Source organism: Micromys minutus (genome assembly GCF_963924665.1).
Source record: "Micromys minutus genome assembly, chromosome: 1".
NCBI lineage: Eukaryota > Metazoa > Chordata > Mammalia > Rodentia > Muridae > Micromys > Micromys minutus.
In genome coordinates, this window is record NC_137969.1 from 146,099,524 (window position 1) to 146,122,010 (window position 22,487).

The 22,487-nt window shown below is 39.6% G+C and overlaps 1 protein-coding gene across 1 annotated transcript; it reads right to left on the minus strand.

The window, feature by feature from the left end:
• Positions 1 to 7: 7 nt before the first annotated feature.
• On the minus strand, positions 8 to 20,358 carry CCNI (cyclin I). Its single transcript, XM_080932294.1, is given in 9 exon segments — positions 8 to 1,513; positions 5,307 to 5,537; positions 5,800 to 5,940; positions 6,878 to 6,952; positions 7,303 to 7,431; positions 16,855 to 16,956; positions 16,958 to 16,981; positions 16,983 to 17,012; positions 19,846 to 20,358. Coding segments are annotated over 9 exon segments (1,245 nt in total). The 5' UTR covers positions 19,915 to 20,358; the 3' UTR covers positions 8 to 1,069.
• Positions 20,359 to 22,487: the final 2,129 nt, after the last annotated feature.

Sequence of the window (22,487 nt, forward strand, 5' to 3'; positions counted from 1 at the left end):
CAGAAACAAAGGTTAAGGACATTTTATTGCTACCAGAGGCTTTATCAGCAGTAGTACATGGTTCTGACTGCAGTGCCTTCTTCAGACTGCAAAGGAGCTCAGGGTTCAGAAGCCAATCAGAGAAAAACAAGGGAATAACTCCTTATCAAGAGAAATCCTAATAGTGTAATATAAAACTAGGGCGCTGAATTCAATTATAAGTTATGGACTCAAATCAGGGCTGCCCAATATCTAGACAGTTGCTTCTACTGATTATAGATGAGCGAAAACAGATCAGTTATAAAAATCTACGTATATGTTACATACATGTTTCTTTGGTGAGCACCTGGATATATTAACTTTATCAGAAATTCTTTTATATAAACGTCAAAAATACCTAAAATGTCCTAATTACATGCCATTTTTTAAGCTCAAGATAAACAAAATGACAAAAGTAATCTTTTTAAAGTGAAAACTAAAATAAGACACACAAAGTAAGAGAACTTTTTCAATTGCCACTGATTCACGGGATAGTGTCAAAGTGCCCTTTTCAAACTAACATACTTGAACCCTGGGTTAGACATGGCTGCCACACAGAACAATTTGCTTACTGAATTACTTTAAAAGAAAAGGTGGGTGTCAGAACACAGAATTCAGTGAAGTCAGAATACAAAGATCAACAAGCACACATCGTATGAAGTATTCAACTGAGGCAAGAAAAGGCAAGAGGAAAATGAGGACACTGGGATAAGGTTCCTAGCTGTGAGCCTGCAACTTTTCCCTAAACATTGATTTTGTTTGTTTGTTTTTAGATATGGGGCAAACATTTTAACAAAAAAGTAGAACTGATATAGTAAAAAGAACTTTTGCTTTACTTTTAAATATATTTTGGATCTTGAGACTATAAATATATGCCTTTATATTAAATTATGTTGAATTGCAAGTAACACACAAAAGAATAAGTGTTTTTCTTTTTTCCTGGCTCACTTCAGTCTGATAAAGCACATGCCCTTCTTTATAGCCTTTCCTGGTTTTCCAGTCTCACCCCAAGTAGTCAGCCTTGGTGTGCACTGAAAGGTGACACCTGAAACTACATGACAGAAACAGGCTGCAAAGGTGGACAGGGGGAAGCATGGCCCTCTTGCCTTGATACATCAGTGCCACACACAGAACCCACATTCTCAGAGCCACTGTCTTCATTGTAGAGCCTCTTGATCCCATCGTAGAAGTCATCCACCTCCATCTCCTCCACCTTCCGTTTAGCAGAGGTATGCTTGTGCCCAGTGGCAGCAGGGAGATGAAGATGAAAGGTTGCTGGACCTCTGACTGGCACTTCTGGCTTGCTGTTGTCCTTGGAGAATTCTGGGCCTGAGACAGAGGAGGGATGTAATTTGAACACTCCTTTGTCGCAGGTCACCAGGGTGTGCTTGAGGGGACGGTAGACATAAACGGAATTAAGAGGCAGGGAAGACTGCAGAGCAGAAAGGTGATATGCCACCAGCTCCCGACAGTGGATCAACTGGGAGCTGTCCATCTGGACCAAGGAAAAGAAACAAAACCACACTAGTCAGTGACACAGCTCACTGTTCCCCATCCTGGGCCCTCTCTCCCCATACCCTCTATCCTACTCACTACTGAGCACTCTTCTGAAATGTGTACCCATGCTTGTGCTTCGAACACAAACCCGCATCTGTCTATGAGCACTCACACGACTTTGTTCACTGCTATAGCAGCAATGTCTGCTTTCTTCTCAGTCTGTGCCTCCCAAACCCCACTCTCTTGGCCTCTTCTAACTTCCTCAGTGAAGACCAAATCAAGATAGGCACACAGCAGTCAGCAATTAAGGAAGAGTCAAAAGCAATGGAAAATATTAAACTAGGGATAATGGGGAAGCTTGCTTAGCTAAATTTTTTTAAGTACTACATTACAAAATAATTGCAAATGTTAAGCAAGCATATTTTTGTAGAAAACAGTTAACAAAACTACACAGAGTGGGAATTGATATTTTTTTCCTTATCCTTTGGAATAGTTCAGATATTAATCTTTCTGGAGTAACACACATTTGACCCCTTCAACCTCTTGAACACCCTCAATTCCCATGGTCATATGTTTCTGTTTCAACATACCCTCACAGTTAAACAAACAATAATGATCATCCATTTAACAATCTAGCCTTAAGGCATTATGCCTTAGCCATCGCTTTCATTCTCTGTGGTCACAACCCCTTGGAGGTTGGGTCCTTTCTTTGCCTAAGACCCTTAGAAAACACAGATGCTTACGTTACAGTTCACAACAGTGGCAAAATCACAACTATGAATTAGCAATGAACACAGTTTTATGGTTGGGTCACCACAACATGAGAAATTCTACTAAAGGGTTGCAGCACTACGAAGCAGTTGAGAACTACTGCTTTATATCAAATACTAATGACCACAGTACAAGCCTTCGAAGTCCTGCCTATCAAGTGCCTGCCTTACTTTTAACTTGTAACACTGAGTGACCTTCTCTGTCACTATCCACATCTCTTCTAGTCAACACTTCTTCAGCAGTATGGCAGTGTCTTCAGATGAAGTCACATACTCTGTAGTGTAATATGCACAAGGCTCTCTATAAACCTCACAACCACACTTCCTGGTATATCCCATACTGACAGCCCACACTCCCGGCACAGACCTAGTCTACATAATGTGCACTGGCCCCTCTCTACTTCCCCTTGCATACCTGTTGTGCATGCTCAAACTGCTGCCCTTTCCCTCCGGGAAGCTTATTTTGGCCACGTAAGCACAAGGGAAGCATTTTACCCTGTTGTGTCCATTTTTTTCTTTTCTGTTTTTAGCTCAGAGCTCAGGCTGGCTCTCACTCTCCTCCCACACCAAGCTGATTTTGGACATTTCTTACCCACATTTAACTCACCCCACAGTCTGAAATCTGTACACAGCAGCACTATTTGTAACACTATGGGTAAATAACCACCACTCTACAAGAACCTATTTTTGTGGCTAACAGAATACTTAAGACTTTGGCTTCTGCCATTTCCCCCTTTTAAAATACTTCAGAAGACACTACGGTAAAATATCAAGTGTCAGAATTCATTTTCCTTGAAAAGCCACTTTAATAGTCCCTAACTTTGTGTGTGCATGTGTATGATGTGAGTGGACATGTGTGCTATGGCACACACATGGAGGTAGGACACTTTTGTGGCATCCCCTTCCACCTTATGTAGGTTCTAGAGATTGAACTCAGGTGGCTAGGCATGATGTAGACTAGAGCTAATTATTAGTTATTAGCCCAGTGATAAAGACCCCTGCTAAAAACTGTATCACGTAAGAAATGGGGTTTCCAATATTTCAAGCAGCATAGAAAAGAGAACCAATACAGTATAGCATCCAAGAGGAAAGTGCCACAAATGTTTTAACTCTTGTTCACTAGTCATGATCCTGAACATGCATTTAAAAGGAATACTCACTATTATCTCTGATGGTGAAAAGAGAAATGAGTTATTATTTGGAGGTTAAGACTATCAAAAAATAGTAAGGCATTATAAAGTACTTAAAAAAACAACACACCCTTTATTTAAACTCTCTTTTCCATTGGGGTTCCAAAACAAAGTCTGTCCAGTATGTCCTGTTCTAGTACAGTATGAACTTGTCCTTTTAAAGTAACAAACCAACCCCAACCTGAGGCTTTTGTAGTAATGTGTACTTGTTTGGTATATACACTACAATTACCAATTCTAGATGCAGACAAGTCCTTGATCTTGCTCTTAAAATTCAAGCATTTTAAATGAACCATTTTTTTAATTTAACTTATTTACTTATCTCATTTATTATGAGAATCAAGAGAACGTTTACCGGCCATCTTTATGACTATTGCCAATATGGTGACCATTTATGACAAATTTTAATATGGTGACCATTTCTAAATGACCTTGTCAAAAATGGCAATAAAAAGTTGCTAACTATTTAGCTGACCAGGAGAATGTGTCAAGCAGCAATAAAAATGGCCATTATATAGGTTTCCAATGAATAGAATATGATACATGTGGCAGATCCCAGAGGACCCACATATGGTGAGCAGTGTAAAACCCCCCAAAAAAACCTGTTGGAATATTAAGCACTTTTCAAGAGTAACCAAGAGTTCATGGTAGAAGGGTATCCATTTTAATTCTCTATTTTAGTTTTATTTAAGAACATCTACTTAACATACCAGTAGGAAGACCACAATAGAATCTATACCATGACAATCAGGGCAGGTACCTATAGGTCAGAAAGCAAAGGCCATGAACATAGCCACATAAATAAACTACAGGAAGGGAGGGGTAAAGAGAAAGGTACAGTCATCCTAGTGTGGAGACCAACAGTGGCCTAGAAGCATTAGTTAGCATAGGCTGGGTAGGAAAGCTCTCAAACCAGAGAATGTGTATCAAGAGGCATCAAGAATGGGGGTGTAACTCAATGGTACAATACTTGCTTACTGTGTACAAAGCCCTAGGTTTGATCCCGAGCACTAGGGGCAGCAGGAGGGGGCAATACTGGCAAGATACGACATAGAACCTCAAGTCTAGGGCTTGCCATGTCTTACAAAGAAACAAGACCTTATATTCATTCTCCAGACCTGCTCTAGACTCTTTAAAGGTTTGTGTGTTATCAAAAAAGAAGGGTTGGAGATGGCTCTTCGGGTAAGAACACACACTGCTCTTGCAGTGAACTTGAGTTAAAATCCCAGCACCCACATCAAGTAGCTCACAACATATACATAGCAATCAAACCACCCCTGCTTTTAGTCTTCATAACCAGAGTTCTATGTTACTCTAATGAACTCTCAAACTCCCTAAATTGGAACTATAATTGATGAGTAAAATGATTTCTAAAATTCTGTAAAGTTATGGAAAAATTAAAATTAAATGAATTTCTCTGAGCATCAAAATATGTACAAAGAAAACCAATTCCTAGAGTTGTGCACTAGAGAAGAGAAAGAAAGTTCATCAGTCTCTATGGATAGCAGTTTGCAAACTAAACTGAGTCCTCTTAGGCGGCATGAGTAAACAGGCTTTGTAGTAGTGACTAACACAGGGCACCATTACTTTACTACATTTTTCACCATCTAAACTTTTCATTATACCCAGGTGGCATTTGAAGAAGCCAGTTCAAACTGATGGTTTTTTTTTTAAAAGCTAAGGACTGAAGTCAAAGCCTTTCTACCATGAATTAAATCTCCCATCTCTCTGAGTTTTATTTAAAACCATATAGTAACCCCCCCCTCAATTCAACAACAAAAATAATAATAATAATAATAATAATAATAATGAACAAAAGTTAACTTGATACCTGTGCTTTCTGAAGCAGTTCAATTGTAAGTGGAAGCCAATCAGGAATGAGTTTCTCCATTTCCAGACTAACCATGGCCAGAGCAAGCATGGATCCTTTGAACTGCAGAAGCTGGCTGCAGGCCATACAGTGAAGTAGCTGCTTGGTCAGGACTCCCAAATGTTGAGACGAGCTCAGTTTGGGCAAACTGAAAAGTAACTGAGGCCTAGTTGACATTGCAATGGCATGGAACTGGGGGTGGGATGGGGGAGAAAACACAAAATTGTTATTTAAGGAAAATATCTAAGAAACTGTCCATAGAAATAACATCTCAGGTTGATGCAAACTTGTAACTTTAGCTTTAGTGATTTGATACATTTTTAGAGTCTAATTTTTTCCTTGACTAATTTTAATAGTTTTCCCCAAATCCATATGAAGAGTCAACCTCTGTCCAAGTTACTAGACCAGGACTCTGTATTCCAAGTAAGAACTAAAACATTTTAGATATACTTACAATGTGAAGAAAATCCAATGGTGTGGCTGTGTGAAGATCCCAATTCAATTTATCCAGAATAATTCTCTCCATTCTCAAAATCTCAGATGAGGAACATCCACAGAAACTGTCTCTTGCCAATACCTTTAGCACTGGAATTTTCTATTCAAGGCAAAAGGAATAGGAAACAAAGGTCAGAAATGTAAATAGAGAAAAAAATATTCAAAAACCAAAATGAACTATGGCTCAGTGGCTAAGAGCAGGGCTGCTCTTCCCAGGCTAAGTTCAACTCTCTGCACCTACATGGCAATTCACAATGGTCTTTATTCCAGTCCCAGAGAACCAGTCCCTTTTCTGATTTGTGTGCACCAGGCACATGAGGCAAAACACTAAAAATAGGGTATCAGAGGTAGGCAAATCTCTAAGTTTGAGGAGAGCCTGGTTTACCAAGCAAGTTCCAGGACAGCCAGGGCTACACAAAGAAATCCTGTCTTAAAAAAAAAACAAAAACAAAAACAAACAAACAAACAAAAAACCCAAATAATTTTTTAAAGAGACAGCTAATCTTCTAAAGAAAGCATATGAGAGGTACAATGCATCTAAAACACTTAACTAAAATTGAAGCTATAAGATGGCATTCATTTTTAAGCCCCTCAAGGCTCAAGTGGCCTGGCCCTGTCCCTAGATACTCTTTAATAGTTGTGCTAGACCCTCAAGATGCAGGCAGGCAAACTACACCCTACAGGGAAAAAAAAAAAAGCCCAAGATTAGGCCACAGAATTCAACCAATTCCAAGCCATCCTGGAAATCATCCCCCACAATCCTAGAAAACCCCACATAAAGAGTGCCTCCTGCTCAGTTCTTTGCTGCTTCTCTTCTGAGCAGAGGCAATCAGCCTCTTGTGTCTTTCCTAATAAATCTCTCCTATAAGGCTTGTTGTGTGTGTGACTCTGTGGTATTTCTTGGCTGCTGACTGCTAGGTTCCTTTCCTCTCAGAGTTGCAACACTTCCACATAAAGGTTTCATTAAAAAACAAACAAAAAACCCTCCAAGCAAACCTACCCAAACATAAAGAATAAACCCTGAAAGGATTCATTACCTCATCTTCTTCAACAGTCTTAGCAGCCAGAAAAAAACAGCTGATTGCAATACAATTCAAATATTTTGGATGGGCCTAAAATTTTAAAAAGGAAAAAAAAAACACAAACAAAAAACAGCATTAATGATTATTTTGAATTGAGCTCTGTTTTGTTTTTAAAATCTAAATATACATCTAGCTTATAATTCCCATTACATCTTCTTGGGTACAAAGGTTTCTTTTCTGTCCTTTCATACCAGATACTGAATAAACGCAATGCAAAACTCTGAACTTCCTGAATCACTTTCAAAATTTTAAAACAAAGAAAGTCCTCATGAAATCTCTATCTTTAGCTAATGTCACAATAGCTTGTTTATTAGTAACCTATGGTTTAACACAAGTCACTGAAAAAGACGCTGTGTTTGAATGTATCTTACAATACTTACTTTTACTGTAGCTAAAAACCTATCCAAAAGACTGCTTGCCAGAGCAAATGTTTCTGGATAAAGGTTGAACTGGTATTTGAGTTTGGCCAACCATTGAATTACTTCATCTCTCTGGGATGGAGAAACATTCTAGAAAGGAATAATTAAAAAAGAGATCACAAGTTTCAGTTATCATTTAGAGCTCTCTAAGTACATGGCTGACTGACTGAGCTCAGCAGGTAACAGCACTTGCTGCCAAGCCTGATGACCTAAGTTCACTTATTGAGACTCACATGGTAAAAGGAGATAATCAACTCTTACAAGTTTCCTCTAACCTAACATGTGCTATGGCATGCCCACATACACAAAATAAATACATGTAACATATTTTTAAATGTTAGGAAGTACAAAAAATGTGCTATTAGTTAAAATGTTTGAAGATCACTCAAAATCACATTTTAGATAAAAATTTTATATACCACATCACATTTAATATCATTTGATACTTTACTACAATTTTATAATTCATTTTACCAAACATCTACCATTTGAATAAAATTCATATCTTTAGGGAACAAAACAATACTTGGATGACAGGTGTGAACACTATACCTGGTTTATGCAGTGCTGGGTACCAAACCCAGGGCTTCATATATGCTAGACAAGCACTCCAACAACAGTGTTACACACCTATAGCCTGGAGTCAGGTCATCAATAACATAGGGACAGTAATATCATCAACCCTTTGACAAAACACTATTGTCTAGAGCTATCACTTCTTTAGGGAAGAGGATATTACTACAGCCTTGTAGCTAGAATCTGGGTTAACTATCAGATGGCAAGGTCCTTAATTACACAAGTTTCTGTGTTTTAGAGCCCAAGGTACTAACTAATAAATCCTAGTTCTGTCCCCTAAAGATCTCTGAAAGTAAAGGTAGTCTCTTCTAAATATAAAGTTAAGCACTTAAGGAGAATTCAGTCAGCCTAATCAACAATAAAGAAACAAATTCACAAAAGAAAGGTAGGCAGTGACATCATGGTGACGTACTTTGGGGCTCTCAGGGGAGAAAAGAAACAATGATTGGGGTCACAAGAAACAGGAACACCACTAACTACACTGTCATGTCAGACATACAGTCAAGAGGCAGAAAAAAACATTGCCAAAGAACAGACTAAATCCTTATCTTTAAACAAATACAAACCGAAATTTAAGGAGAACTATAAAAAATGAATAAAAGTAACACAATCACCTACAGAGATGGTTATCAGTTATGTGATATAAACTGTAGAAGAGGAATGAGTTACTACTTCTCTTTTTCCCTACCTCTATGCTACCTGGTTAAGAACAAAAATTCATAAGATGTTATATATCAGTCATTTTTAAACATGGTAGTTAGTCATGGAAAGATGAAATCGGACCAAAAGAGCCCCCTATTTCTAACAAAACTCAGACGGTGATGGCTGAGATGCATTTGCACTTCAGTAACACTGATAACCACTGCTCTTATCAGCTCAGGAGCACTCAGCAGTAAAACTATCTGGACAGCTTTATGAAAAGTAAGTTCCAAACCTAAAATTCTCTAATAGATAAAAGAAAGGATCAACAAATGGAAGAAGGGAACGGTATAAGTCCCAGACACCACTTCTCATAGGCAATGCCGAAAGAGGTTAAGAGGGCTGAGTAAAGTTGAACAAGTACTTCTTAAGAGAATTTGGAGCAGATTCACATGGTGAGACACAGTAACATGGTACTAGTCTCCTTTACTCAACCAAGCCATCTGGCTCAGCTTTAATCTCTAAAAGGTTCACCAATTGAGAACAGTAGTATAATTCCCATGCTTGACAGACAAAAACCTCCACATTTCCACTCCTGTATAACTTTTATTACTTTCTGCACTAACCTTCATACTGTAACAGTACTATCCTTCCTTACCATGCAATTTTAAATCCCTGCTTCCTTGCTTAACCATTCCTTCTAGCTGAACTTCTTCTCTATTTCTCTACACAACACACACACACACACACACACACACACACACACACACACACAATTTCAAAACACTGGGTGTGCTTTTTAAAAGTTACAATACTGCTGTGACAACCATGTCCTGAACTAGAAAGTAATAAAGTGACAAGTCAACACTGTGAGGTCAGGGCAAGCAGCTAGGATAATCCAGCAGAGCACTTAGGAGAGAGTTACAGAGTGAGAAACAAAAGCTGGGTCTTGGAAAACCAAGGAATAGTAGGAGTAGGAGGTCAGAAGTATGAAGGAAAAAAAAGTCACTTGGCTGATGGCATCAGTTAGCTTTCCTCATAGCTGTAACCCAGTACCTGGCAGAACAATTTACAAGAAGCAAAGATGTATTCTGGCCCCGTCTCAAAGATTTCAGGGTGATCACTGGAGGAGGAAGGAGAGAAAAGGCAGATGAGCAAATAAAAAGGGTAAGATCCTAAGTAATAAGAAAGGGGAAATGGTGGGATAGAAGAGGCAGGCAAACAAAAGAGAGGGAAAGAGGCCAGACCACGTAGGGCCAGCCCCAGTAAGGCCCCATTTCTTAAAGCTTCCAGCACCTCTGAGCACAGTGCCATCAACTGGGAACCTAGGCTTCTATGTATTGAGTCTACAGGAGATCATTTATATTCAAACATTAACACTGACTTTCTTCTTAAAACATTTTCTGAACGAAACCCTAAGATCTATAGAGATCAAAGAATGTAAACACACACACACACACACACACACACACACACACACACACACACACACAGCTTTACTCCTAGTAATAGGTGAAGTCACATCCTCAATTAGCCCAGTCCTTCCTTGAATGAAGTGTGTAATCCCCATTCAGTTTGCTCACCAGAAAGAAAACTGACTCCTCTACAGAGGAAATACCCCTGAGTCCCTGTATTAGGTTCAGAATGTAGCTCAATGGTAGTCTTGCTTAGTAGACAGAGCATCTTGGGTTTGACTTCCCAACACCACAAAGAATAACTAAGTCTCTATCATTTTTAAAATAATAGAATCTTTAGTGTTAATCAGAAATTTATCAGAAACATAGAACGAACTAAGTAAACAAACTAAAAACAAGAGAAGAAACCAGGCAACAGGAAGGCAGAGCTTTATCAGGATATAGAATTTATTATATAAGAAATCACAGGACGGACAGGTGAGATGCCTGAGTGAGTAACTGTTCTATTAGAGAACTTGAATTCAGATTTCAGCACCCACATCAGGTGGCTCACACACCTCTAACTTTAAGGAGTCAAAGCCACCTTCTGTGTGTACACCCACACCCACCATAAACCTTTACTATAAAAGACAACGATGAATTTTAATAGGTAAATGAATACTGTCCAAGAGCTAAAACTGAAAAAATACAGTAACTGAAAATTTAAAACTCAGTGTCCATGTAAAAAAATTACATGTGATTGGGCAGCTATGTTTGTAGTTCTGAAGAAAATTTGAATGTCTAGGAGCTGGAGAGATAGCCCAGAGAGTAAAAGCATATTGTGGCAACCCTAGAACCTTGAGTTTGACCCCACAAGACCCACATGGTAGAAGGAAAGAACCAACCCCAACAAAGCTATCTTTTGATCACCACACAAATGCCAGGCCACACATACAGGTATGCACATACACACATACCAAGTAGATAAATGTATAACAACAACAACAACAACAACAAAAAACAACCTAAAGCACAGATAAGAAAATTTAGTTTTGGAAACAGATGGACTCTACGTTGCAAGCCAACTTCTATGTTCGTGGCCCAGGAAATCCCTGGTTCTGGTGATAAAGCTTTAGTTAGAGTGTAGCTCTCAGTATTTGCCGAATCCTGGGCTCATTGCCTAGCACACCAAAAAGCAAGCACATGCACAATAAACATAAAATCCATTCGGCTAAAGAACAAATATAAGCCAACACTGTATTCTTGGCTAAATAAGACAAAGTTTGGGCTAAACTAATAAAAGCCAAAGTAAGTTAAAGGCATAGTCTAATTTTACTATGCATTAATGACATCTGAAACACCAGTTAAGAAACATTAACAAGAGACTACCCAGAGAAAGAACATACTGGAATGAAGAAAGGCAAGTCTTATCAAATGAAAAATGACTAAAGAATAAGATGTGTGCAGTAATGATTTTGTGGAAGTAAAACATAGCTTTACGTATGTAAAGAGCCATCACTTAAAATACAGACTTACTCTGCATCACTTACATGGATGGAGCCAGGACCCACTAAGTGACATGAGGCAGTATTTGTGTGTACATGGATGTATGAGAATACACTGGTGTGCATTCGCACATGTGCATATGTAAGCCAGAGGACAATTACAGGTGTCAAGAATTCCATCTACCTCCTTTGAAACAGGTTCCTCACTGGCCTGAAGTGCCTAACTAGGTGAGTATGGCTGGTCTTTGAACTCCAGAGATTCTTCTGCCTCTGCCACACCAATGCCTGGCTACAAGTGAACTACCACATCCAGAATGTTTACATGGGTTCTGGGAAATCAAATCCAAGTTTTTCATGCTTGTGAGGCACCCAAGTAGAAGCATTTCTGAGATCCAATTTAGGAAAAGCCGTGTAATAATTAGAAATTGAAACTTTTCTTAGAACGGACCAAAAAACAGAGGAACACCACTGTACTATCAGAGATGGATGTTAAACAAAATGTTTCCTTTTTACTGTACAGTTAGATTATATCTGTTCCCAAACTTAATACATACAACAAATACAAGCAGCAGCTTTAAAATACAAATCCTAGGGTCAGCGAAGTAGAACCTGTAAGGGAACCTGCAGTTCAAGCTTGACTGATCTAAGTTTAACCCCTGGAGCTTTAATGAATGCAAAGGCAGAAAACAGAGCCCATTCTCCCCCAAGCAGAGTGTACCTACACCCACAAGAGCAGTAAAGTTACAAAACCCAACAGCTGTCAATATAATTCAAAGGGTCTAGATGTGAAGATTAAATGATCCCTTGTTTCTGTTGAGATAGGGTGTTATTCTTAGCCTGCTGACCTGGAACTTTCATAAATCCTACTGTCCCAGCCTCCCAAATGCTGGCATCACAAGAATGCTCCACCACACCCAGCTGAAAACTCCAATTTTTACAAACTTTCAGAGAATTTTCACCTGTCTAGTGACCAAGTGATTCATGTGTAACTGTGTGTTTCAGCTGTCCTTAGCATAAATCTTTTTTTAAACTATATAAGCTGATATAACTATATAACTAGCCTTTGATTCCTTAGTGTTCTAAAATTCCAACAAAAATTACTTTAAAGTTTGTGACAGGACTTTCTTTGTAATCAAAAGGACTTCAGCAAAATAAATGTAGATTATCTGAAAGTGTCAAGTTTTTAAGTTTTCCCTAAATTCATTTAATTCAACTATTAAAAAGTTCAACTACTCTACAGAAGACTTTTCTGTAAGTACCAAGAACACACAACAAACCAATACTGAATAAATTATAAAGAAGCCATAGCCATTCATTTAAAAGTTTAAGTGGTGTGCAAACACACACCTGAAACACAGTAATCACCAGTAGATGCTGAAGGATCAGAAGTTAAAGGTTAGCATTCATCTGCAAAGCAAGTCTGAGCCAGCTTGGGCTACTTGAGAACCTGACTCAAAACATCACTAAAGAGTAACAAATGTTTCAGAAAACAAGGATACAACATCACCACCAAGGAAAACTCAAATTATATTATTGTGTTATCACAAGGGAAATACAGAGTTCTATGGAAGAAGTCAGGAGAGTCACAGGTGTTAACAGGAATATTTTCTTGTCTAGCCACATTTTGCTCAACACTGCAGGTTGGGGCTAAAATTAAAAACAAGCTGTGAGAATGACCTTGCACTTAGAGGACAAGGAAAGGGAAGTGAAAGAAAGCAGAAGCAAGCAGCATAAAGGAAGCTCTTTTAAAAAATGCACTTTTCTATTTTTACCAGCTCTTAAAAATATGTAACAGGAGAAAGGCCAGTCCATGACCAGGAATTAGACCTGCTCCTTTAAGCTTAAACCCATATATATCCTCTCCTATTCCCCTCAGAACAAGCCCACTCAAAGTTCTGGTATTAAATAGAACTATTTGGCATTAGTAAAACAGGTCCTTAAACAGGTAAAATGCCTTAACACTGTCCTGTGCTGGATCCATTCCCTCTCCTCCTAATAATCACATCTGCCTTGGCAACACACGAGATTTCCATGGCCTTGACCATGGTCCAGATGTATTAACCAAAGTAACTAAGCTAAAATAACTAGAAAAGATGTAAGTCAAAAATAATTGGCATGGTACATGCAAAATAATTACAATGCTCTGCCAGGAATGGATGTTTCAAGGTTACATCTAATTTTGATGTAAAGTATGGTCTTTGTGGGTTTGCTTTTAAAAACTCTGTATCCCTGAGCTTGGGCACCAAGAGACTTTTAATTGTTTTAATCAGCATGATTGTCAAGAAATATCTCCTGTGGATCATTCATAGGTCCTCTGCTCACAGTGTGCAGGAAGGCAGAAATGCCTGCATCCGCTGGTTCTCAGTGTCTTCACCTGATGACTCACTATGGGTGTCTTAACCAGATGTCCATAGAAAGATTTTGTATTCAAGGCTTCAAAAGTTTATTATCCCAAAACAATGAACAGTGATATCTCAAGGTGATGATGCAAATCAGGTGGAAAAGAAGGAAAAAGAACATGACAATGTTGGAATTCCAAAACACACTTGAATATCTTCTTGTAAGAACAGATGCAATTAAGGAAAAAATTTGAAAGCTAAAATTAGAAAATCAAGTTCTTGGACAACATATGCAAAACCTCATGCCCACCTTTAGTGTTTTTCTAACTGAAGCAAAGAAAAGCAGCAAAAGCTGATTCTTTTTCTGGAGCTGCTTCTTTCAAAACAAAAAACCTTGTATATTGTAGAACTTTTCTAGAGAACTAATTGTCATATGAAAAAAATTTATTACCAACTCCTTTAGTACAAAATAACCCATTTGATATCTAAAAATATAGGCATTCTAGTCATTGGTGTTAGAAGAGCTGCTTGGGAAAGGTTGAGGACCAGCTCAGCCACTGGAAAGGGACTCTCTTCCCTCACCATGCTCCGCTGCTCAAGGCTGTGCAGTGTGTGGCCCTATTATCAGCTTTTCTGAGTTGCTACCCATGCTGGGGTCGACTTTGATAATATGTCTTTCAGTTGTTTTAGATCTAGTAAGTAACTCCAATAAAGCTCATTGATTTACCAAGGACTTTAGGGGTATCTATACTTTGATCTATTGTGGGCTCTCTATCTGGGGACAAGTAGACATGTATTGTCTTTTCTCAGGAAAAGTCTGTCACACAGCAGCAAGTTTCGTGTTAAGAGTAACTAGTTAAGAGTTTGGTCCCAAGGATTATTTGTAGCATTCAGATCAACTTTTGCAAAATTTATGAGTGTATTGTTCTCAGGGTCAACAGGAACGTTCAGTAGGTGGAGGCTCTTGCAGCCCAGACCTAGCAAGCTGTGGTTGACCCGAGAAGAGAAAGAGCACCAACTCCCATAGGTTGTCCTTTAACCGCCACATAAACACTGCAGCATTCATACATACATACATACATACATACATACATAAATACATAAAGAGTGTATTAGTATCAGAATCATAAATAGGGGTTTTGTGATATATGTGTTAATCTTAGTACTTTATCTCACATGTCCCAGAATTTTCTGTAAACTATTTGGCTAAAGAATTTTATTCATCCTTCAATAAAATTTAAAAATTTAGTTTGTAGATTCTATTTGATAAGAGAATCAATATTAGAGTTAATAAATGTTGTAAGGAAAGAGATTCATTATTCATTAAATAATATAATAATTATTTAATTTGGAACACTTATTTATTAGTGTAATATTTAGTGAATGACTTAGCTGTATAACTCTGTAAGCAATACAATAAATACTTTGCATCTTTCTTTGTGACCAGATTACAAATACTTTAAATTGTGTTGTAGTTGTCCTGCTGTTTTAAAAGTTGTTTTAGAAAGGAAAGAGGGAAAAGTAGGTTTGTCTTATAAGTCTTGATCCTGTCTTGTGCTCTGGTATTACCTCACTCATACCTGTTAACCTGACTATAGGAACAGACTAGGCAACATGGCAATTCAGCCATTTACTGATGTTACCTTCACTGGAAACTGTCAGCTTCACAGCTATGCTGCAAATGGCTGTTAGGATTAGCTACATACTGACTTAAGGAGAAAGAGCTCTTCTTAGAACTCTGCTGGAAGGCTTTATGTCCCAACAGAGTCAAGAAATTTGGAGGTTTTCCATTCATATCTTCGATGTGTAGAATTGTACTTGAAAGTATAACAAATATTCAATAAACATTTAAAGAAATCTAAACCACATTTTCATTAAAAAATAAAATGGGAAAGTCGAACAAGAGGCTGCTTCAAGAAAAGATTCAAATCATAACTATTATTCGTTAGTGATGTCTTGAACACGGGACCATGCCTAACTTAAGAGAACCAAACTATCCATTAGATGATAGTGCCGAAGTGTTCCTACCACAGGCAATACTTATTCAAAGTCAACTAGTTTTCAATGTGCAAACCAACTGCCAGTATGTGTGAACAGATTTCTTTAGCTTGTAGGAAGAGTTAAGAGTACAATCAGAAAACAGATTTCAACGGCCTATAAATCTAAAGCTAATGAAAAACAGCAGTTTATCATTTGATTACTGGTAATATTAAAAAATGTCTTGGCTACTCTTCTACACTCCAAGCGCCTTATTAGACATGAGGGATAAAAAGATGTATAAATCTTAGAGAGTAAACTTCTGGAGAAAATAAACTTTTAGTTATAAAAACTACCAGAATATGATCAAAGTATAAAAAAATGTCTAAAAGTAAACATGTATAGGGGACTGGAGTGTTGGCTCAGTAGTTAAGAGCACTTGTTCATCTTGCAGAGGACATAAGTTCAAGTTCCAGTACCCACATGATGGCTAACAACTATCTGAAACTCCAGCTCCAGGGGCCTCTTTTCTGACCACCAAAGGTGGTGTGAGGAATATACAGCGCATACAGACATAATACTAACAGACATAAAATCATTTTTAAAAAGTATGAGCAACAGTAAAAAGTTCAGATAGTATCTAAAGACTTTCAGCGCTGCTATTACCTTAGTAATTCACTTGTTGAACTCCTTAGAAATACTGACAAGTTTTTGCTGTTGTTGTCAACTAAATTTAATACTATGAAGATGTTTCTCCTCTTTATGACTACCTACACAATTAGAAATAAACCTACTACTACATTAGTCTATAAGGAAAATGAATGGATGTAATTACCTGTAAATCAGATAAAAAAGTTTTATCTGCTTAGTTTCAGAAAGATAATGTTTCAGAGTTTTTTGCTTGCTTTCCTGAGACACCATCTTGTGTAGGTCAGGCTAGCCTCCAACTAATACAGCACACCCAGCTAAGAGCACGTATAACAGTACAAAGACTCCCAGTGTAGCATCATGACATACATTATGCAATAGTGTACATCTGTTACTGTCTTTATTAAAGAGCACCTGCCTCATGTGAGAAATTACCTGAGTTGTAGGTATTTTCGGCACATTCACCTTCCACATCTGGGTTTCCCTGGAGATTGCCCTTTCCAACAGGGAAGACAATCTCTGATTTTCCAAAGGTCCTGGAAACTTCATGATATCCCTTTGGATCTGCCTGCCACCCAGCTTGATGTAGCTACCTATTAAAATCAAATATAAATCACGTGCATCACATAATTACAGAATAAGCATACTATACACATTTATAAATGTTAGTGTTTATTAAGCAATTTATAAAACAAAATAAGAATGTTATGAGGCAGTATAGGATTTTATAGTGCTTTAAAATACCACATATTAAAGTTGGCAAGAATGTCATCTAAAGTAACCTCACATTAAATTTGAAATTCAGTTACAATTCAGTATTAGCAAAAAACTAAGACCACTATCTTTTTATATTAGAAATGCTTAGAAATAGTTGTCCCAAACCTTCTCCCTAAAAGTAAAATAAAAACAATCCCTAAGGGTCATTATTTATTTATCACTTAAATACATCAATTTAATAATTACATTAAATCATTTGAAGTCATGTGAGGGTTAAGACTGGTTTAAGGGAGTCTCTGCTCTACAATTAAGGTTCTCAGTAAGATTTTTAAATGTTCGAATGTTATTTTAAAAAATCTAGAAAATGTTTTGAGATGAGTGAAAATGAAGATATTAAAAATGTTTAAGATGCAAAGAAAGCGGGGCTAAGGGGAAAATTAATTCCTGAAAATGCCTACATTAAAACATCCCAAATCATGTGTGCTACATAGCCAGACCTTGTCTTTAAAATAAATAAAAAATTTCCTTACACTTAAAACAAAATCTACAACAACCAACAAAACTGTAAAGCAGGCCTTGTGCCCACCTGTAAACTTAGGTAGAGGCAGGAGGATGAGAAGTTCAAAGTCATCCTTGGCTACCACATTTAATATCAGCCTGGACTTTTCAAATCACTGCTGAAACAATGAGATGAGGAAAAACAATGAAATCAATTGTTTTTGATTTTTCTACTGACAGGTAGACAACAGGGGATTCAGTTTCTGCTTCTTTTATAGAAAACGTATAGGTCTGTCCTCTAATGTGTAAAAGAGATTTAAGCTAGATGAATAAAACATTTTGCTAACACAAACACTTAAAAGTGTTATTATACTCTCTACCTTTTTTGGAGATGAGAACTTTGGCTCAGGCCAGCCCTGAATGTCTCAGCCTCCCAGGACAATTTTTAATGATTGTGTGTGATTTTTAGAATATTTACATACACATAATTAGAAGGGAACCCAATATAAATGAGTTATATTTATATAAACCTTACATATAGCCAGTTAATTCTATATAATTTAAAAATAAGTTCAAAGGATAGAATTTTCCAATTGTGAACTTACAAAATTTTCTTTCCCCAAATTTGGATTTAGGATGCTCAATTTGAGTTCTACTTGGCATATTATACACGTGTTTAGATGAGCTCTTAAACTTTAAATTTCTCTTAACATTTTTAAATAGCTTTACATTTTCCTCCCATTGTCTCAAATGCTTTGATACTGTCCATGCTTATTAAATGGCTTAGTTTCTGCATGAAGCAGCTTGTATCAAACTGTACTACCAACATACATCCAGGACCCCCTGATCTTGAGTTAAGAGTGGAACACAATGCTGGTAAACAACCTCATTAATACATAATTATTTTATTATGGTAATCACATGCCAATTCTATTAATAATCCTGTACTGACTGTTGACTTCTGGTTCTTACTTCCTTTTCTGAACAGGAAATCAATGTAAGCCTTAAGGTTCTCATATCTACTACTGCCTCCTTGACTTTATGCACCAGCAATACTGGGTCATAGGTAATCCCAAAACAGTGGGTTAAATCTCCATCCAACTCACTGTTTTAACTTGCAGTGCCTTCTGCAGGCCGAATTCCTCCCACTAAAATTGGAATTGTGCAGGAACACACTACCCTGCCTTTGCATTTAATCATTGTCATGACCACTGCTAGACCTGTTTCTCACTAATCACAAGTATATTTACCACCACCAATCTCCAAAATTTAGCACTATGCTCCCCTCCCCCCAAAAATGACAGCTTACACTTGTCAGGTGCTTATCAACTAATAGCCCTCAATGCTTTGCTATTTGGCTACCTATTGTTCATATTAGCCTAGGTAACCCTTGTTTCCACCCTATGACAGTGGAATTACTAAATTCATTTAAAAGATGAACACACAGGTAGGTTGAATACTCTTAATTTTTAAGAATTACATGACCAGAATAAGCAAGTAATTTTTGCTTTTAACCTAGATCCCTCCCTCCCTTTTAAGATAGGATCCTACGATACTGTCCTGAAAGTCTCTAAGGTATTCGAGGCTACTGTTCAAACGCTCAGTGGCTCTTCACTGGCACAGTGAAACCTAACTATTTTACTTTGCTATTCTAAGATCTTCAGTTGATCCATTTACCTCTTTGATCTATTTTCCTCACAACTTCCACTAATTTACTACAACATTCAACTTCTGCCTAAATGATCTGCAGCGAAGCAGGTGAAAAGCATTTCTTCTTGCAAAATTCGGCATTTTTCTGTCCTTTACGATGCAACTCAGTTCCCTCACTTCTCTAGTTTCCTCCACCCGCCCAAACCCTAGGTAGTGTTACCCTCCCGCAATTACCGCGAGCGGTGTGTGTGTGGGGGTGTGTGTGGGGGGTAACTACTGGCTTGACATTCACAATCTTCGGTGGCCTCTGTGGGTGGGGGCGTGTCCCCTTCTTTTTGAGCACTGGCATCCCAGTCGGTGATGGGCTCTGGCTTCAAGTTACTTGGGGACAGAAAGGCCAGGCACAAAGGAAACCCGCCCAGCACTACCAGAGTCGGCGAGGGGAGCGTCCCCGAGGTGTCCAGGGAAGGACCGCCGAGGGACCAGTCCTCGGGGGAGCGGCGCGCGCCCCCGCGAGCTCCCATCCGGCAGCGCGCACGGCGACCACGCCGCCGCCCTCACCTTCTCCTCTTCCTCCTCCTCCTCCTCCCCGGCAGAGCTGTAGGCCTCACAGTGGTGACGCGGGGTCATTCGGGGGCCCGTTACCACCTCACGATCCTCTGCGCGCGGCGGCGGGGCGCGCGGGACCAGGGCCGGGCCGACTGAGGAAGGAGAAGAAGGCAAACCTGGCCGGCGGGCGCGGGCACTCGGGCGGGACGCACGGCTGCGGCCGAAGGGTCACTCAGCGAACTAATTCCATGATGACCCTGGGCCCGAGGCCGCCGCCGCCGGTCCCGCTCCTTCGACCGCCGCCGCTGGTGCCCGGGTGAGGAGGGGGCGCCCTCTCGCCATAGGGCGGCGGGGGCCGGGGAGAGGCGCGGGGTGAGGCCGGCTCTGCCCCTGCCCGAGGGAAGCGCCTCCGAGGGGAAATGGTGGAAGGGGGGAAGGGGAAAAAAGAAAAGAAAAGGAAGGGGAAAGGGGGAGAAAATAAGAAAAAGCGAGACAGAGGCGCTGGCGCGTCCGCTCGCGGGGGAAAGACTGGGGAGGGAGGGACGAGCAGAAAAAGCGCCGGCCACCTAGCCCTGCCATCGCGGACTGATCTCGGTCGCGCGCGCCTGTATACAACGGCAGTGTTCTCCCCGCAATCTTCGTTGTCCCAAGGACGCATAAGAGAGTTTGAACAAAGACGAGCTTCCGGAGAAAACCTGGGGATAGCGTTGGAACCTGGATGGATGGCAAAAGTGCGTTTTGTGTGCACAAAGAGAGGAAAAGGTGCGCGGACTCCTTTTTCTCGGACGCGCGGAAGAAGCCCCTCTCCGCCGGCTCGGTGACGTAAGAGGCTTGGCAAGCCAAGGAGGCGTGCAGTGGCCGGAGAGTGTGCTGCGCATGCGCTTCTGGAAAGAAAGGCGTCGCTGAGCGCTTGCCTCGGGGAAGGGTTTCTGGGTGAGCGCCTGCGTCCAATCTAGAGTCTCCCAGTGTTTTTCAACCCAACTGGCCTTTAGCCCTCCTAAACAAATTTCTTGGACGTGAATGGTGATCTTTTGTGTAAAGATCACATTCTTTGTTGACCTTACACAAAATAATGTTCCGCTCCTTAATGAGTATGGACCTGTGTCTTTTTACCATACTGTGCGTGATGGGAGACTGATACACTTTAGAAATCAGAAAATTAAGGGGATTATATCCTGGGTGCTTAAGGCCACTTTTAAAAAGAGTGGATTAGACTACTGACGGCTTGGCTGTGCGCCAATGGAATTCTAGTCATCAGCCAGTATGTCTAGTGTTTTAGGGTCCATTTTATTCCTAGGTCCTTAATGAATGTGACTAAATGGGTTTTATTTACTTTGAGTTGTCTTTACTCCAGATGGTAATTTTTCCTTCTTATAATGGTCCTAATAATGAAAAGAATGCAGATAACTTTAGGAAGGAGAAACCTGGAACTTAACTATTTACCTAGTCAAGTACTCATTTTACACCAGTGGGGGAAAACACAGAGCAGGTTCTTACAACTGGAACTAGCTTGAAGACAAAAGGCTCTTGGAGTTTGCAAGTCAAGCAAAGAGATACTAATCACTGTATGAAATTACCTAAAAGATTATTTTATTGTACAGCCAACCCCTCCCTAGAACATATCCATCTTTTAAAACAGAACCTCTCAGCAGGCCAGTAGCAAATTCACCTTTTAAATGTCTCTGCTCTTCATTGTACTCTGTGGATTACCCTGTCTCCCCAGGAATTTGTTTCCAACTGTTTATTCTCTCTCTGAAGTCTTCCCCAATTCTGTAAATAGCAAGTCCATTCTTCCAGATGCTCAGACCAGTTCTCTTGGAGTCCTCTTTGACTCCTGGCATCCTGTGTCAATTAGAGTCCTAGTAATGTAAACAGCAGTAACATATTAAAAGATACCTGCAGGAAGTTCATAGGGTTTTGACCAATGTATGGTCAAGTTGAGGGAAACTAACAAAAACGGATAACACAGGGCTGGAGAGATGGCTCAGCAGTTAACGCTTCCACAGGTCCTGAGTTCAATTCCTAGCAACTACATGGTGGCTCACAACCATCTGCAATGGGATCCAATGCCCTCCTCTGGTGTGTCTGAAGACAGCTATATTCACATTACTCATATATTGTGTATATATTTACATACATAAAATAAATTGATCTTTAAAAAAAAGGTCAAATCTTAAAAAAAAAAAAAGAAAGAAAAGAGAAAGAAAGAAGGAAGGAAAGGGTAGGAAAGGGTAACTAACACAAGCAAGAGTCAGAACCAGTAAAAACCAGCCCCACCCTGAGGCCAGAAAGAGCAAGGGTAGGGAGAGCTGTCAAACCAACAAGAACTGTGGTCACAGCACACAGCTGTCTGATGAACCACCGTAGCAAAAGAAAGCAGCCATTGGCAAGCAGCATCCTGGCCATGGCACAAGTCTTCCATTCCTACCCAGCCCTCCTGTCTCTTTCTGGCTAATCCTCTTGCTTAAACCCAACCCAAAGACGTGTGTGTGTGGGGGGGAGGTTCAGGTGTTGCAGTTGTGGAGATGGGATTTTCAGGAAACAGAGAACCAGAGCGGAGCATTTGCTGAAGCACCCTGCAGCGAGTTCCCTTCAGAATTCCTCACTCTTTACCTGCCTGTCTGAAGCTATGGCTTCTCACATGGAAAAACTCG